The sequence below is a fragment of the Phoxinus phoxinus genome (assembly GCF_949152265.1).
Source record: "Phoxinus phoxinus genome assembly, chromosome: 2".
Classification (NCBI taxonomy): Eukaryota; Metazoa; Chordata; class Actinopteri; order Cypriniformes; family Leuciscidae; genus Phoxinus; species Phoxinus phoxinus.
In genome coordinates this window covers 7,124,780-7,143,460 of record NC_136877.1, presented here as the reverse complement: position 1 = coordinate 7,143,460, position 18,681 = coordinate 7,124,780, and the positions used below count along the sequence as shown (strand labels likewise).

Here is an 18,681-nt window from a genome sequence, read left to right as displayed (position 1 = left end):
ATATTTACAAATTTTTAATCATTGACAAATCATCATAAAAACTATGGATTATAGTCATTAATAATAACTCTATATCTCTTTATATTCCAACGTGACATTTAGCATATGATGTGTTGTAACTTGTAAGTTGTCTTTCATGGATCTGTCACAGAACCCATTTAACCTTCAGACCTCACAGCAATATTACTTCACTATCTCAGCCCTGACATTTTTAATATGTTTACAAAGTACAAAGTGAGGGGTCAACTTCTAATTATTTTTATTTTTTTTACAAAATATTCAGAAGGGTCATGGACCTTAGTTTTTATAGCCCTGCATGATTTTATCTATACTAGATTTACAACTTCTTAGACCTCACAGTGATTTATTACTCTACAATGGACATATCGACCAAACATTAAGGTCATTATGATGATTCATAAGGTGATATCAGAACAGCGTAAATTATTTGCCCTCTACTAATAGATTATGTGGAATTGTTGACACTTTTTATTTGATTTTAGAGAGACTCCAATGGATTTGTTAGTGCATATAAATTGACTAGAAGTAGTTAACTTGATGACTTTCATTTAAATAAGCAAATAAATAAATTAAAAAAGTTACAATGCATGAAGTAACAATAAACCGGATAAACAGCGCCATCTGGTGTCTAAATTTTATATGTCAGGGTGTAATTCCTCCTCCACTCCACAGGGTGCTCGCGTGCGTCGTGTGCGTCATGCTGAAGCGCCACTGTGGGAAACACACACGAAGCAGAAGCGGAACAAGCGGCGCAGCGTCCATGAAACTGGCGTGCTGAGCAGCAGAAAAACTATATTTTTTCCCCGTTAGTATTCGGATTTATTAAGTGAAAATGCCGGACTTAGCGGTAGAAAGGGTCGTCGTTCATCCCCTGGTGCTACTGAGTGTCGTGGACCATTTTAACAGGTAAATATGAGTGTTGTGAAGCTGCTATAGTAAAACTGTTAACTCACTGTCATTATGTGTCAATGAAAATAGCCGCTACAAGCTAACGGCTAACTGGATGCAGTCACTGTCTAAGTAAAAACATGACAAGAAGCAAATATATAAGAGTTTATTCATTGAGGCATATTATGGTGTTGCATATCGGCTAAACATAATAACATTAAAGTTTATGTTAAAACGTCGTCTTGTTGTAGAAGCACAGGTATCTGAAAGTCAGTTATGATTATTAACATGTAACTTACAGATAATTTTACTCGCAGTAAGCTATCCGACAATGAAAATTCAATACACACACACTGTATAATTTAATAGTCTACTATAATTTCGATATTGAACCAAGTATTGCTCGTTTTTGTTGTTGTTGTTGTTGTAGTATGTGCCTCATTTACTATGATACATAGCCAACTTTATGTATGACATATATTTATCTATATTAGTAAGTATAGATTCTAGAATAAACATAGCTTTCTGAACATATTTATAAAGTGTTATACATCATCTGACACAGCTTATATATTCAAATAAAGCCATACATTTAAACATTGAATTTGTCTCTTTTTGTATTGTTTGTAAATCTTGTGTTTGTTTGGCAGGATCGGTAAAGTTGGCAGTCAGAAGCGAGTTGTTGGTGTTCTGCTGGGTTCATGGCATAAGAAAGTGCTTGACGTGTCCAACAGCTTCGCTGGTATGCTTGCATCTCTTGGTGTAAAATGCATTTCTTTCCTGTTGAAATATAATGTAAGTAATGTTTAGTAATTGTGTGCCAGTGCCTTTTGATGAGGACGACAAGGATGATTCGGTTTGGTTCCTCGACCACGACTATCTGGAGAATATGTACGGCATGTTCAAGAAAGTCAATGGTAAGATCCATTGCTTAACTATGCACATGTCAAGAACCAATGTTATGTTTTATACAATCTGTCATGCCATTGTTATAGAACATGAGCTCACGCCTCAGGTCTAATAGAGTTGTGGTGTTGTTTCTTTCAATTCTAGCACGGGAGCGAATAGTCGGGTGGTACCACACGGGCCCAAAGCTGCACAAGAACGATATTGCCATAAATGAGCTCATGAAACAGTACTGCTCCAATTCGGTATGTAATACTGTTTATTTTAATACTGTATTAGCTTAGTTGTACTGGGTTGAATCTGACAACCATGTCTGCGTAATTCTAAAATAAAAGCAGATTTAATATTTTGCATACAATTATACAAAATAATATTTATTTTATATACATTTTTAAAATAATAAATATTTAATATAATTTTCTGCACAATATTCTATCTTTTTATCTGTAATATCTAGGCATGCACAGGATTTTTGCAGACAAACTGCTCTAAATGAAGATGTGCAATTTACTAATGTTTTGTGAAGTTACAATGTGGCGCATAAGTCTCATCTGACGGCAATATTTTAGTGTTATGTCATCAAATTGCGATCGGTTCGTGAGATCGGCCAAATTTAGTGACTACCAATCGAGTCATAGAATGTGATTATCGGCCGATGCCAATCAATCGGAGCATCCTTAGTAGTATCATTATCTGTAGTTTTATATAATTAATACAAATAACAAGTAATATTAATAACAATATAAACAAAAGCTTTGTTTTAGTACTATTAACTTTGTCTGCGTTGTGAATGTTTATTTTTTTTTCACTATCATTCTCGATAGTGATTCTCATAATTTTTTTACTGAATGCTTGAATTACAGGCAGTACAACAAATATTACTATGATGTATAATTTACAATTAAAGTCTTATGTTGTTATTTGGATTTACAGTAATGAAATTTGGCAGAAGATTTAAAAGTAATGAAAATAACGCCACAATTCAAAAATAGGCTTTATTTTCTTTATGCAAAATATAATTTCCTAATTTTCATTTTATTTTGGGTTGAAATGCATGAATCATATATATTCTTGACATGTTTTCATGAGGTTCGCCCACCATACAGGCGAAACGGCTTAATTTAAGCTTATTAAAATCCTTTGTATTTTCCTAAAGGTTTTAGTCATTATTGATGTGAAACCCAAAGACCTGGGGTTGCCAACTGAAGCGTATATCTCAGTGGAGGAAGTGCATGATGTAAGTATTTGTGCAGTTCTATTATACATTAAGTTATGTTTGTGTCTCTCATGCTAATTGCTGACATTTATTCTTTGCTGAAGGATGGAACTCCCACTTCCAAGACGTTTGAACATGTGACCAGTGAGATCGGAGCGGAGGAGGCGGAGGAAGTGGGTGTAGAGCATTTGTTGCGGTAAGACGGAGACACATTTGTACATTAATGATTATCTGATTCATTTGACAGTGCCCCTATTATGCTTTTTTAGATATTACCTGTCAGGTAGTGTAATATAGTTGTTTGTGAATGTTATACATAGGGGTGTGCGATATTACGATTTTTGATCGTGGACGATTAAAATGTCTCCACGATCTGCTTTTGAAGAAATATCGTAGGATCGTCCATTTTATCAGTTTGCATTTCTGGCGCCTCCGTCTCAACATACTGTACAGCGCGACGTATATCCACATGAAATGCAGAGGAACGGGACACTGTAGTTCATAAAAATTAATTATTTGCATGTGCTTTAAAGCCTTGCCGGTTAAACATGTCATTCGCTGCTGATGCGCTGTTCTAGCTGTTCTAATGCGCTGTTTTCTGAGGCAAACACCCGACGCGCGCACATGCACTAAAAGCCTGTCTAACAGCGCCCGTTACTGAACTAAGTAATCTTTCGAGTCTTATTGCGCTAATACTGTCAAATACACACAAGGTTTACATAAACAAAGTTGGTTATGTCTAAAGTGAAAGAACAATAGAAAAAATGAAGAAAAAATCTGCTTGTCAAATGCGTGTAGACTCGTTGCGCGCAGATCTTAAAGTGACAGTAGCCCTAATAGTAAACATGCAGCCGCTTGTCCTTAAAGGGACAGTTACCCAAAAATAAAAATTCTGTCATTATTTACTCACTCTCTAATGTTGTTCCAAACCTGTATTAATTTATTTCTTGTGCTGAACACAAAAGAAGATATTTTGAGGAGTGTGGCTAACCGGGCGGCTGCTGGTCCCCATTGATTACCATAGTAGGAAAAAACTATTATGGAAGTCACTGAATTACTGAAATAAATGAACTTTTGCACGATATTCAAATTTTTAGAATATATATATATATAAAGACGTTTTTAGATGCATATAAACCTGTTGTTGGAGACTTCCAAACAAAATTAGGAACCTTTAAAATTGCACTTTTTAAATCATCTGTAAGCAACCTAGTTTATTTATTCTCATGATGCTTTCTTGCAGTGATATCAAGGACACAACAGTTGGCACTTTGTCACAACGCATCACCAATCAGGTGCACGGCCTGAAAGGGCTCAACTCCAAGCTGTTGGATATCAAGAGCTACCTGGAGAAGGTTGCAACCGGGAAACTGCCCATCAATCACCAGATCATTTATCAGCTGCAGGACGTGTTCAATCTGCTGCCCGATGTCAACCTGCAGGAGTTCGTCAAGGCCTTCTACCTTAAGACCAACGACCAGATGCTTGTGGTCTATCTGGCCTCGCTCATCCGCTCGGTAGTGGCGCTCCATAATCTCATCAATAATAAAATCGCCAACCGTGATGCTGAAAAGAAAGAGGGCCAAGAGAAAGATGACAGCAAGAAAGAGAAGAAGGATGAGAAGGATAAAGATAAGGACAAAGACAAGGAGAAGGAGAAGGAGAAGGAGAAGGGAGATGCTGCAGCCAAGAAAGATGACAAAAAGGAAAAGAAATAAAGCCGAACTGGCATGAACTTGGGCTTACACAATCTTGGCTGAATAAAGGAGGAAGTCTACGTTTCTTTTAACAATCTCCAGGCTAAATCGGCCATTGTGTTTGTCTTTTTGATATAAAGGACTTATATTCTGTTGTGATTAAAAGAGAGAAAGAAATTCATTTCAAATGTTCTTTTCTTTCTTGATGTTTTGGTCCTGATCAAGGTTGACCTATTGACGTTTATATTAGTACCATTATTAGACCATCAGAATATCAAGACAAGTGTCCAGTGTTACAGCAAAGCCCAACTGCAGCCATGCCATTGTATTTACACTGAGATTTCTTCTTTTTTTTAATCATAAACAGCAGTCAAACAAGCTCCTGTGGCCTAACCTGTTTTATTTTGTTCACTACAGTCTTACAAGTTCACAAAAGCACATTCTCAAAACATGTCTACTGTAGTGTTTATTCAAATACGCTTTTCCTTAGTAGTTTATAAAAGAACATGTTTCAGAAATAATGTGCTCTATAAAAGTACGTTTTGCTTTTTCCTGAAAAAAAAAAATTAAAGTTTGACCAAAAATGCCATATGTTATTGTTGAAGCAGAGTTATTTTTCATTTAAAATTCAGCAGAGATACATATATTCATTTTCTTAAGTAACTGAAGACAAAATGCAGAAGGTCAGTGTGTACATGCAATCCTCTGAGGAGCACAGGCCAATGATGAGGACTAGGCATTCTTGTCACTATGATGAATTTCTTCTGCTTCTTTCTTCTTAGATTTGATCCCAAAAAGACTCAGGATCTTCACCAATATCAGGTCGACGATTTCCTCTTCCTCAGAAGGCTGCGTATCAGAAGAGTAAATTTCAAAATTTAAACCATATTTGGTACATGCAATGTTATTGACTTCGCCTGTAGACTAAAGGCTGTCTTTACATTACATGGTTCAAGTGACCCAATTCCGATTTTATCCTCCCATGTGACACAGACGGGATATGACCCATGAAACGTATAAGCAGGAAAAAAGCACATGGATTCGGGCCTCATTCATATGTGAAAAATAAATCTGCTATGAATCTGTTACGTGCATTTGAAAGTGATGGTGGCGAATGAACCGCAATCACATGACTCTTTTCAATGGAGCAATGGAGGACGAAGGCTCAACTCAATGTTTTCCTTTTCAGCCTAAGATTTTCCGGGTCAGTACGTCTACCTTGGGTTGTTCCACCAAGTATATAATGTAAAAGCAGATATAGGATATGGGTCACTAAAGTCAATCGGAATTGGGCATCAAGACCTGCAGTGTAAATGCAGTAGTTACTCGGTATCAGTAGTTAGTTAGACTGAAATATGAAAGTGACTCGTATAACACCTGGTGATTCTGCTGTTCTTCACCGAACGCCTCAAGGATGACTGAGACGAAGAGGGTCAGTATCACAAATGTAATGAAGATGACACAAGTGGAAACGATGAGAGCGCCGAGCACGGGATCAGATTCCATCACCTGTAGAGATAAAGCAAAAGCTTTTCGGTAACACTTTAACATTAGTTAATGCCGTAAATAACAATGAGAAATATATTTTACAGTTAATAAAAATGTTCTTTGTGTTTGTTCAAAGTGCATTATCTGTTAACCGATATAACTTGGTAAACATCAACTAAGATTAATAAAAGTTATAGAAGAATTGTTCATTGTTAGTTCATGTTAAGTAATGGAGTTAACTAACGTGTTACCAGCTTTTCTGTGTTACTTTCCCAGTCTTGGCCTGTAAATCATTTTACATACCTCATCATAATTGAACATGCCAAACTGCAAACTGAAGATTGTCTTGAACGCGTCTGGGAACGTTTTGTAGGAGTACAGCTTCCATCCAAATATTAGATTGCACTATCGAGAACAAATAAATGGTATTAAACCTTTTTAAAAAATGACTGAAATACACCCAAAATGGAAGTCTATGGGGCAGCCATTTAATGTTCACTGCATAGACTTCAATTGTAAGTGTGTTCCTGTAAAAAGATAGTTTTTGTCTTTTTAAAATATAAAATCTTGTTTTTGTTTGATTTTCAAACTGAGGAGCAAACAGAACTTGTCTGTGGTACAGCTGCTTATAAAGCTAAAAAGGTGTCTTGCTTTTTTTCAATGTTAAGATACTTTTATGAGCCTATTTTACCCAAAAAGTATTTTAAAGTCACCATGAAATCCAAATTGACATTTCTTATTTTTTATTTTCTCTGATGATGTATTTACTGGTGTGGTGTGAGGGTGGGACAACCTGTCACTCACATGAGATCGACCAATAGCAAAACGAAACCATCCAAACAAACCTAACAATTCCCCATGGACAAAATCATGACCTGCCTAGAGTTGTCAAAAAGTACTGAAATTAAAAAAATGTGACGATACCAGCATTTCCCTCAGGCATTTTGAGTGCTGTTGAACAGATTCTTAAACACCTCTGATTGGCCATTATGTTGACGTGCTCAACATCTGTGTCTGTGATTGGTTACAATGATCAACACTTCAAAAATGCTCTTCATCGAGCACTTACACGGATACACGCGGAAGCGTTTGAAAGCTGCGTCTATCAGCGGATCCATCTATCAGCGGATATATTAGGGATCTGCTGATAGACGCCTGCGTTTGAACGCTCCTGTGTGTATCTATGTAAGCGCTCTATGAAGAGCGTCAAAGCTGTAATTGTTGATCACATTGTAGCCAATCACAGACATATACTGTATGTTGAGCGTATCAACACAATGGCCAATCTGAGACATATGTTGAGCGCATCAACACAATGGCCAATCAAAGGTATTTAAGATTCCGTGGAAAATGTCACATTTAAATTTCAGTACCGACTTTACCGAAGTCAGTACTTTTGACAACTCTCTGCCCTACATTGTATTCTCATTCAAGAGGTCGTTTCACTCGGATATACAGCCCAATGGGGAAGAAAAGACTATCACAACTTCTGTTTCATGTTGTCTTTAAACCGTTATCGACAGTAAAAACTTACAGAGAGAGAATAGGCCAAGAGGATAATGAAGATAACCACGATGAAACTGGACATTTCGTTCCATGCCCGCTGCAGGGAGGAGGTGATGAGGTGTAGTTTCGGGTTGAGTCTCAGCAGATGCCAGAGTTTCACACAGGCCAGAAGAACCAAGAAAGCCATGAGATATCCCAGTGTAGCATCTATGACCGCTGTGTCATGGAAACTGGGAAACCTAAAAGACAGGAATAGAATTTTTACCATGTTCAGTTTACCCATCCATCCATCCATTCTCCAAACCGAAAATATCTACTTACTGATCTTTGTGTTTCTGGTAGTATTCAATGTCTTGGTCTCCCTGCACTGTTCTCTTGATGAACACTGATAATGAACTCCAACTTAAGATGATGATGGCCAGGTCTAACAGATTCCACTTGTTTTTGAAGTATGCCCATTTCTGCCGCTTCAACAGCTTTCCCTGTTCAACCACAAATGTGAATGGTTTAATATGAGCATTGCAGTTTAAGAAACAGTTCACCCAAACGTTTAATTTCTATCATTTTTTACTTAAGTATTTCTTTATTCTATTAAACAAAAGGAGGAGATGTTTAGTAGGGGTGTAACGGTACACATAGGTCATGGTTCGGTACGTACTTCAGTTTTGTGGTCACAGTTCAATACTAGTTCGGTAACAGGAAAAAGCAAAAAATCCCCAATGCTAGGTTTCTTTTCATTTATTTTGAACAGACAGTAGTGTAAATTACAGTTTGATCCACCAAGAATTTAGTCCCCCCTAAAGTAGTTGGTACAGTTCAGCCTCCTTTAGTGTATTAAAGCAACACTAAAGAACTTTTCCTCTGCGATCAATTGTCCATTACCGCTGTCGTAAATAATTTAGCCTACCGCAGCTACGGTCGCACACACACTCGCTGTTTATCCAGCACTGGCTGTGGAATGAACGATGTCCACAGGCAATGTAGAGTATGTTGCATGATTTCATGAAAGTATGATGTATTGCGACATCAGAAACGAAGAAAAACAAAATAATCACTATTGTAACGCTTGACGTAAAGCAAGACAAATTTGTAGTTTTCTTACGTCTCATTCGAACTACAGAAACGCGACCCGATCTGGCAAACTTACATAGTGTGGTTATAGCAGATATAGGGCCACAAAGCGAATCCAGAAGTGCCTTTCACCCTGTTACTACTTGATGAACCACTGATACGATTTTGGAAACATTATTTTAAGGTAAAAAAAAAACTTTAGTGTTGCTTTAAAGGAACACGCCCAAAAAAATAAAAAGTATTACTTCTTGTGGCCTGAAAAAAGGTTATTTAGATTATTAAAATGTTCTCCACATTTAGAAAAAAAAGGTTATTTTAAAACCTGATCACTAAACGGTTCTTTGGGTAACTCAAAAATGATTCTTATATGACATTTGCTGTGAAAACCTAGTCTGGCTCTACCAGACTCTCGTACATTTCATTTGTACAGAGAGTCTGGGCTCTCTCCATTGACTATTGGATCTTCCCAGAGTCACTCTGGATTTGCCATAACCAATCGCTAACGTTTGGTCGTGACGTATGACGACTCAAACTAGTGCACACAATCTCAACGTCATCGTTCTCAGCCACTCCCTCTGTTCACTGGTTGGACCGGTAAAAAAATTACTGGAGAAAACCCAAGAATACACCACAATATCAGACGTAGCTCTGAAGAAAACTGAGCGGAAATGCGTAGGAGGGCGGAGCCAGGCTAGTGAAAACCCCCTTTTGTAACCTGTATTTTTACCGAGGAAAGAAAGTCATTTGGGTTTGGAAAAACTCGAGGGTGAGCAAATGATGAAAGAATTTTTAAAAATTGGTGTGAACTATTCCTTTAAAATTTCAATGAAATTATGCTTTCAGAGAGCTGACCTGCAAAAACATGTAGTAGATGATGAAGAGGAAGTAAAAGACCTGAGAGGCCATGAGAAACGACTGAAAGCCACCAGTGGACTGGTAGAGACGCACACTCTGCACCACGCTGCGAAACTGAAATGCGCCTGAAAAAAAAGAAATGTCAGCTCAGCTTTGCAATAAGACATGATGGTTTTATATATATATGGGAATGATTGTTCTTTTCCCTCACCCACTGCAGTGCTCTCCAGTATCAGCGTGACAATACAGAACAGGTTGACATTAGCGTTGTACACCGTAAACTCTGCAAAAACCGCCCTTGTGTACACATCCAACCAGGTGGAGTCAAACAGATATTGAATCTTCCTGTTGGTTGAAGGGAGGCATGTCATTAGGATATTATGCATAAAAATAAACCCTTGCGAAAAAGAAGTATACTTTTATTGATTATGTCAATAATAGACTTTAAAAGAATATACTTAAGTGTGAATGGAATGTTTTTCATACACATAACTACATGCTACAGGCAACTCAATAAAAAAGTATTATAGCTTAAATTTATATTAACTTATATTAACTTTAGCTAAACCTTAGAGTGCTTTTTTAGACCCACTCAAATAGGGCTTAAATACATAATTATATGTAGGAATGGTTTCACAGACAGGGTTTAGATTAAGCCAGGATTAGATCTTAGTTGAATTAGGACATTTAAGTAGCTTTTATAAACATGCCTTAGAAAAAAAAGAAACCATTACTAGTGTGCATCTTGAAACAAAACGAGCACTGACATGTTTTAAGATACTGTATGTCAGGGCTTTAAAGGTAAAAGGTTTCATTTTTCAGTAATAATACTTTCTGTTACCCCAATTCAGTGTGCAGAGTCCCTTGGCTGCATTCAAAACCGCATACTTCCCTACTATATAGTAGGCGAAAAACAGTATGTGAAAAAAGAAGTATGTCTGAATTTACAGAACTCATAAAAGAGTAGGTCAAGTACCCGAATGACCTACTACTTCTGGCGAGATTCTGAAGTGTGCATACGATGGACACTTTACTATCCCATGAGGCCACAGGAGAGGATATATGAATGGAGGTGAAGCGACGCAACTGACGCTGGTGGGTCACATGATAATGACAACGTGGCGAATGTAGTCTTTGGGAAGTGCTGGAGGAGACTTTACAGAGTGATTGACTCTTGCATTGTCAGTACAAGATCTTGACCAAAAATGAATGCACCTCTTGATGGAAATAACATCTCAACATTTATTTCCATCAAGAGGTGCATCAATTTTGGTCAATATTTTGTACTGACAATGCAAGAGTCGAACTCTGCAAAGTCTCCTCCAGCACTTCCCAAAGACTTTCAATGAATTTAACGTCTGGACTCAGAGGGGCCAATTCATGTGTGAAAATGATTCTTCATGCTCCTCACAACCATTTTTTCATCATTTGAGTCTGATGAATCTTGACATTGTCATCCTGGAATATGGCCATGATATGTCTTCCTTCCTACATGGTTGTTTAAGAAATGAAAAGCTACACACTCCATCAGTTAGGGTTAGAAGAACTGTTGCCAAACATATAACATGCTAGAAACATAATAATCACTGCAATAATGATCCAATCATAGACTCTTAAGCATTTGCTTAAATCAAAACAGCAATTTTTTTTTTGGCGGGGCAGTGTATTGAACATACTTTTTTAGTAGTCGTGAAGCACGTCAAAACAAGTACCTACTCAAGAGAGTATGCGATTTTGGATGCAGCAACTCTGCTTGGTCCAACAAAAATGGTGGTCGTATTCATGAGATTACTCACGTGCTCGCGTTTTGCAGGTCAGAACCGAGGTCCATAACATAGCCTCCTCCTCTATAAAGTGCAATCATACCCCAAACGGGGACTGCTTTGAGCGTGGACTGGCTTTGGTACTGCCAAGCTGTGACGGTGTCCTCAGAGCCATTTACTAAATTAAACTCTTCCCAGCCTGGACCGTAAGAGCCCATGTCCTCATTTTCCCAAGAGTAAGGGTCATTGCAGTGGGGAACAGCGTGACGCATGGATTTAGCAATCTCGCAAGAGTCTCTAGTCACCCTAACTTGACGAAGACGAGCACCTCCAACAAGTTTTGAGTTTCCATCCGTTATAAAGCCTTGGAAATGAAAATGAAGTAGTCATTAAACACACCAGTCAAGCTCAATGGGTTTAAACTAAAGCGCTCGCTAACCTCCTAATAGATCGTTTTTTTTCACTACTATTTTGATGGCATAAAATGGGAAGAAGATTTTAAGGAAACCAATCTGTTAGGAGTCTTTAAAGATCTGATGGCCCAGAACTACTTTAAATACAAATTAAAGACGATTGTTGTGCACTGAGATATTCTTGACAAATCAAGATAATGGATCTACCTGGATATTTTCCAAACAGGTTACTAAGAAGTACACTATTCGCCCAGGAGAACACATCATTGTGGTTCATACTGTCTGAAATGCCATAGCTGAAGCTCTGCCGGATGTGCTGTGTGAGGTAGAATCCATTTTCATCTCGCTGACCATATGCCACCAAGAGCAGCATCCACAAGAACCCCAGAAAAACTGCAAAAGAAATACAGGTCTGTACACAACCGTTCTTTTACATAGTCATTGGCTGAAAGGGAACAGTTGTATTTTCCTACCTAAAATCTCCATGATGAGCGCCCGTGCTTTCTGCTGTTTGACCATGTTTCTCCTAATCTTTTCAATATCACTGGAAGGTGGAGGCTCATAGAAGCTGTGTGTACAATCCCTCTTAGCAAGTCGCACTCCATTGAGATCATCTATTGAAGAGATCGGGATTGAAAGTAACAAATCACAAAGATCTGATGAGGCTCTTTAAAAAGAATAAGCGAGACATTCCCCTATGAAAAACAACTGCACTTTATCATACTTTTAGAAAGAGAAATTATTACGGAAATAATATCCTTTAAAAGAGGATTCTTTAGAATGAAATGATTGTAATGTTTTTGACCACATCTTTAGATTAATTTAGATTAGAAATCTACAAATTTTCTGAAGAGACTCGATCACTTTATATGATTTCCTGTAGCTCAAACAGTAGAGCGTTGGCGCTTGCAACGCCAAAGTCATGGGTTTGATTCCCAGGGAAAGCAAGAACTGATAAGAATGTAAATGTGTACCTTGAAATGCAATGTAAATCTCTTTGGATAAAAGCGTCTGCCAAATGCATAAATGTAAATATGATGAACAGATTGAATTTAGTCTTTAACTGACATATAAACATTCATCAACTCACACATCAGTTATGGTAAACGGACCAAAAACAAGTTCGCTTGATGTGCAGCACGTTTGAGCTTCAGAAAGAGGTTTGTTCTCTTGCGTCAAGCAGGTTCAGGTTAGCTTCTGTTTATGTCCGCTGATCAATGTTTAAATGTGAATAAAAGTCTAAATCCAATCTGTTCATCATAAAAAGTCTCAAGTCAAGTCTCTTCAGAAAATTTGGACTGATCCACTCAATTCAGATTAGATTAGTTTTACGATCTCGTAATGAACTTTTTGAGGCATCAAAGTGGTAGTTGCGTTGCTGTCAATGGAGGGACAGAAAGCTCTCAGATTTCATCAAAAAGATCATCTGTTCTGAAGATGAACGAAAGTCTTATGGGTTTGGAACGACATGAGGGTGAGTAATGAATGACACAATAAAAAATTTTTGGGTGAACTATCCCTTTAAGATTTGAAAAACAACTGCATATTCAACACAATTAAGCTCATTTCCGCATACCTGATTTCCAATTACCTGAGCAAGTGGTTGTTTTCTTACTTAAAGAGTCAACAAGTTCTGCATCCTCAAAATTGATTTTCTTCACCACCAATGCAAAGAAAATTGCCAAACAAAACACCTGCCAAATGAAACGCACAATAACATAGTAAAAAAAAAAACATAACTGTGAATACAATACGAATATATAGCATTTCGACTGCAGCTCTTTACTTTTATGGGCTGGGTAAAGAAGAGGCTCTCAGTGAAGGACATCGCAATGGTGATGATCCAACTGACCGAGCGATCCTTTCCATATTTCAGGCCATACAACATGGTAAAGTATCCTGATATCACACTTGTGGCTGCAACAAGAAGCCAACCCACAAACACAAACCACCAGGGCAGACCCTTCCATCTGCTGCTGTCTTTTTTGGGGCTCAAGCTACAGGTCCGCTGCTCAATGAGGGGTCTGGAGGAACAGAGACTTTCCAGCAGTTTCTTCATGCTCTGGATCTGCAGTAAAACCTGGCTGTAGCACCCAGGCCTAGAAAAGCCTGAAGGCCCCAGCAGCTTCACTTCTCCCTCCAAGTTTTCAAGTTGTTTGGACAGATGATGGCTATAGGCCCAGAAAACGGAGGAGGTTTCGTTTTTGTGTATGAAGTGCTGTTGTTCGACGAGGTTCTGCAGATCTGAGAGTAAAGTGCTGACGTCTGCCTGGTCAGGGTGCTGTGTTTTCAGGACTGGGCATCTCATGGCATTTCCAAACAAGTATGTGATTCTCTGTATGTCCTAATGAAAAACGGGTACACTTTATTTGGTAACACTTTATTTTACAGTGTCCTTGTTACATATGTTACATGTACTTACCATAGTAATAACTGTAAATTATGCATAATTACATGCAACTAACCCTTAACCAAATCCCAATCCTACCCTAACCCTATAGTAAGTAGGCCTACATGTAGTTGCTTAATATTGCTCAGTACTTCAATATATAGTATATTCAATATACAAGTGTCCTTGTTACAGAGTAATTATACATTTAAGTACTGAGAAATAATGTAAAATAACGTGAGTTGCATGTTGTAATTGTGCCTAATTTACTGTTATTACTATAGCAAGTACATGTAAGATGTGTAAAATAAAGTCTTACCGAAAATGTTTACATTTTGGAAAAATAATGCGGCAATTAACACATCAAGAAGTTACAGTATTCCCATGTTTCTTTGAGTTCATTGATTTTTTAAAAATTACTTTTATTCAGTATGTACACTCTTAAAAGTAAACTTTCCAACAGGGGGTTTTCGATGCCATAGAAGAACCATTTTTGGGTCCACAATATTCCCCTTTAAGGCGAGACACTACAGGTGAATAGGGAAATATTTTTAACTAGCAGATATCACCATGAAACTTTCCCAGTTGATTACCTACATTAAGATGAAAAAAAAATGTATTACAAGTTTTCTGTAATTTATTGTTTAAATATGCAAATTAGGCATTATCTAATTAAATATGGGCTAATTTGCCTATATTTTAAAAAACGAAATCTCAGAATTGGATAAAGCCAGGTTCAAAATTCTTTTTTCATTGTGTTCACATATTAGATGGGAAAAAAATTACAGAGGGATTTATGGATATCTACTTTTGTTATCCTGTAAAACAGAATATACTGTCAATAGCCTTAAAAAAATTATTTTCGCCATGTTTTTTGGAATAAAATGTTATATAAATCAGGATAGGAATAATATATTTACAAATCCCTCCGTAATTGTCTTCATAATATAACTAGGTACAAGACTGGAAAGTTTGGTGTGTATAGGTGCTACTGAAGAGGAGATTTCGGACTTGGAGTATGAGAGAAAAGTCATTTTGAGAAAAAGGCATTTAAAGATTTGTAATGTAAAAAATCATACTTTTTTAGTGGAAACAACTATTTACTGACACAATATCTTATCAAATCATTAGCAACAACAATACAAACGACCTAAATCACATCAAAACTTATAAACACAGCATTTATGGCCTTCAACTGAGCAGAAAAACAGTCAAAAACACACATCTGAGTGTCAGAGCGCGTCACGTGATGCATCTGAACGAATCAGGTTTTCAGAAATTGACATCAGCCAATGATATTTCGCTTTTAGGGTTAAATGCCCATTTTACTTTCACGATTGGTTACTGATTAAAAGGAAATGACCATATTTGGATCCAACAGCATTGTACAGAAGAGAGAGAGCTTTCCAGACATGTGCGTGATTAAAGGAAGAACACAGAGATCGCGGAGCTGCGCGTTGATTTAGAACGCCAACTTTTGTTGAATTTCAGAGAAATCTACTGACGCAAAAAGACAAAGTGTAGTAAAATAAAGACCTAAATGTGTATTTTGGACTTTTTTTCAGCACAAGTCTGAAAGAAAACATGTTATTGAAGACAAATAGCCCAAAATCTCAAAATTGACCAGTGAAAAAAAAACGATGTTTTTGCCTGCCGTGTCTCGCCTTAAGTGAACAGTTCTAAAAATAAAAATAAATTATTTGTGTGAAGAACATTTTATTAATCTAAAGAACCTTTTCCACTATAAAGAACCTTTTGTGCAATGGAAAGGTTCCAGATGTTAAAGGTTCTTCATGAAACCATCAATCCCAATAAAGAACCTTTATTATTAAAGGGGTCATGACATGAGAAACCAAATTTGCCTTGATCTTTTGGTATATAAGAGGTCTTTGTACCATTTAAACGTCCTGCAAGTTTCATAGCTTAAGACGTCCTCCCCATTATAAACGAATCATTTATTTAATCAAGCTCTAAATACAGCTCATTCTGGATCCATGGTAAGAAGTGACGTCACGGTACGAAGTGACGTACCAGCGTTTGCATAATGACCGCCTCCAACAGAAGACAGTTACGCTTTAAGCGCAAGGCAACTACGCTCATTTCGTATCGTTGTCGCGCCCGCGCGCTGCGCGCCTCACAAGTGTTCAGTCGACGGACAGCGAGTGGGTCTGTGTAACTTACAGGGAAGTTACGATGCCGCAGATGTGCTGTTCCTGGCTGTGGACAAACAACATCTTTGAATACGCTGCGAAGGATCCAGTCGTCAGGGAAAAATGGATGCACTTTATTTTTTGCGGACGTCTCAGTCACGGCAGTGTTAGTTTAAGCGTTTGTTCTGAAGGATGACTGTTTTGAGCTTTGCCAGAAAACTGTTGCTCAAAGATAAGTCCGTGCCGACTATTCCGGGCTCAACATCGACGACGCAAACTGTAAGTAATGTATTTAAAACTTTAAACTACTTTTTAAATACGCTGAAAGATCCAGTCGTCAGGGAAAAATGGATGCACTTTATTTTTTGCGGACGTCCCAGTCACGGCAGTGTTAGTTTAAGCGTTTGTTCTATACATTTAAGGATGACTGTTTTGAGGAAAAAATCCCAATATGATGCTTGGCTTTGCCAGAAAACTGTTGCTCAAAGATAAGTCCGTGCCGACTATTCTGGGCTCAACAACGACGACGCAAACTTACTTTTTACCATGGCTAATATAAACACATTTGTATAAGAGAATCTTGAAAATATGTCGCCTTTCTAGTAGGCCTACATGTGATTAGTTAAATAATGTTTAACTGTTAGCAAATTAAGCTATAGGATAATTATGCAACAATAATCCGTTTTCAAGTGTCTCGGGTTAATTTTTTTTTATTAATTCAAAATAGTTTCACTTTCCATGTGGACACTAGCTGATCCAGTCTTCGTTGTTGTGGTGATGGTTCATTTTCCTCTGATTCCGGCTCAAACATAATAAGGTTTTATCATTGCAAGAGCCATCGCTTCGCATGCATCACCCGCTATTAAACAGTTGCGCCGAATCCGCACATGTTCTGGCTGGGGGCGTTAATAATTGATGCACAGGCACTGACGTTAGCCAATCATATCAGTGGGCGTTAACACTGAACTCTTAAAGGGGAAACACCCCCCAAACAGACTGTTTGAATCAGAGGATGAGAAACAGGGTGGGAAAAGGTCATAAATCACTACATTTTAAAAAAAAATTGTAAAAAAAACTATAGTAATATTATAATTGCACCTAAGGGAACATAATAATAAAATTAAAAAAAACATGTCATGACCCCTTTAAGAGTGTAGGTACATGAATATAGTAGACATGGCTTATATCAAAGTACTATCATCTGTAACCATCACTAGCTAACCTGCTGAAACATGCTGTACTTTTTGTTTAAACAAAAATAATATACATAATTAATAAAACATGGAGAACTTACATTGATCAGGAAATCTACTGTTAAATTGTTCTCAACATGTGGAGAGAAGGTCTCATACGGGATCTCTTTCTCCATCTGAGGAGCCGCAGGCTGCTTATGTGCCTTTTGTTTCTTTGTCTTCTTTTTTCGGGGACGTGAGTGTCTGAAGATTCCCACAATTAGTAGGTTCACGGGGAACACAATAAAGGAGCTCTGGATGCCAATCTTCACCTGAGTCCAGGTCAGTTCAATCTGGCCTTTGGATAAAAGAGAATCCAAACACCCGCCAAACATCAGTTTTGACTAGAGCTGTCAATCAATCCAAATGCTCAAATATTATATGATTTTTTTATTACTCACATATATCATAGACATAGTTTTTTTTTAAACTGATGTCATTCAAAGACATGATTACAGTATTGTGGCAAGACAAGTGCATCTTTGAATAGACTTTAGAAAAAGTGGATTTAGAAGTTTGTTTATTTCCATGCCATTGAACACAAGTAAGACTATTATATAATTATGTTACGGTAACAGTATTTCGATAGTTCACTTTAAACATACTACTGACTATAAGTAACTTTGCAATTACATGTCTACTAGCAGGCATTAGAGTATTAGTAGACTATAAGTAACTTTGAAACTACATGTCAAATTATTCTACAAACCCAAACCAAACAATCTACTAATCCTCTAATGAGAGTTAGTAGACATGTAGTTGCTAATTAATGAAAGTAAGCAGATATGTAGTTGTAGAATGTCTAAAGTGGACTTATGAATCATACCCATATCCATTGTCTGCTCAGTGGGGTCTGTGGGAATCCCGTAGAACATGATACTGGTCAACATGGAGCAGAGCAGCACTGAGAAACAGCACGAGACACGCTGCACACAAGTGAAGTTACTGCTGGGGGGTCGACTGACCACCGAGTACCAGATGTGGCCGTCACAGAAGTCTGTTGTTGTCTTCATGAAGAACAAATTGCTGCAAAAAAGGAAAGTCTTTTAGTTGCATTTTCAAATATTCTTATTTGAAAAGCTGCAC

The 18,681-nt window shown here is 37.5% G+C and overlaps 2 protein-coding genes across 2 annotated transcripts in view; one reads left to right on the top strand and one right to left on the bottom strand.

The window, feature by feature from the left end:
- The first annotated feature begins 658 nt into the window (after window positions 1–658).
- psmd7 (proteasome 26S subunit, non-ATPase 7) lies at window positions 659–5,108 on the top strand. The gene is made up of 7 exons (XM_079583434.1): window positions 659–927; window positions 1,560–1,651; window positions 1,734–1,826; window positions 1,963–2,060; window positions 2,972–3,052; window positions 3,136–3,227; window positions 4,275–5,108. Exons 1-7 carry the CDS (start codon window positions 854–856, stop codon window positions 4,747–4,749), a joined length of 1,005 nt encoding a protein of 334 aa, XP_079439560.1. The 5' UTR covers window positions 659–853; the 3' UTR covers window positions 4,750–5,108.
- A 226-nt stretch (window positions 5,109–5,334) lies between these two features.
- The window catches only part of pkd1l2b (polycystic kidney disease 1 like 2b), a 35,735-nt gene continuing 22,388 nt past the window's right edge, over window positions 5,335–18,681 (bottom strand). The window contains exons 21-34 of the mRNA XM_079605011.1: window positions 18,422–18,621; window positions 17,658–17,893; window positions 13,611–14,168; window positions 13,416–13,518; window positions 12,298–12,438; window positions 12,032–12,217; window positions 11,445–11,775; window positions 9,860–9,993; window positions 9,646–9,773; window positions 8,044–8,204; window positions 7,751–7,961; window positions 6,520–6,621; window positions 6,106–6,237; window positions 5,335–5,577 (exon numbers count right to left, since the gene is read on the bottom strand). Coding sequence (XP_079461137.1) covers window positions 5,461–5,577; window positions 6,106–6,237; window positions 6,520–6,621; window positions 7,751–7,961; window positions 8,044–8,204; window positions 9,646–9,773; window positions 9,860–9,993; window positions 11,445–11,775; window positions 12,032–12,217; window positions 12,298–12,438; window positions 13,416–13,518; window positions 13,611–14,168; window positions 17,658–17,893; window positions 18,422–18,621 — 2,740 coding nt within the window. The 3' untranslated portion in view covers window positions 5,335–5,460. The remainder of the gene's footprint in view (window positions 5,578–6,105; window positions 6,238–6,519; window positions 6,622–7,750; window positions 7,962–8,043; window positions 8,205–9,645; window positions 9,774–9,859; window positions 9,994–11,444; window positions 11,776–12,031; window positions 12,218–12,297; window positions 12,439–13,415; window positions 13,519–13,610; window positions 14,169–17,657; window positions 17,894–18,421; window positions 18,622–18,681) is intronic.

What these genes read in the sequence shown, in the direction of transcription:
- psmd7 (XM_079583434.1), top strand. Translation starts at nt 854, where the DNA reads ATGCCGGACTTAGCGGTAGAAAGGGTCGTCGTTCATCCCCTGGTGCTA. An exon ending in AACAGTACTGCTCCAATTCG is followed by an intron (nt 2,061 to 2,971) that starts GTATGTAATACT and finishes ATTTTCCTAAAG; the next exon opens with GTTTTAGTCATTATTGATGT. An exon ending in GGTGTAGAGCATTTGTTGCG is followed by an intron (nt 3,228 to 4,274) that starts GTAAGACGGAGA and finishes GCTTTCTTGCAG; the next exon opens with TGATATCAAGGACACAACAG.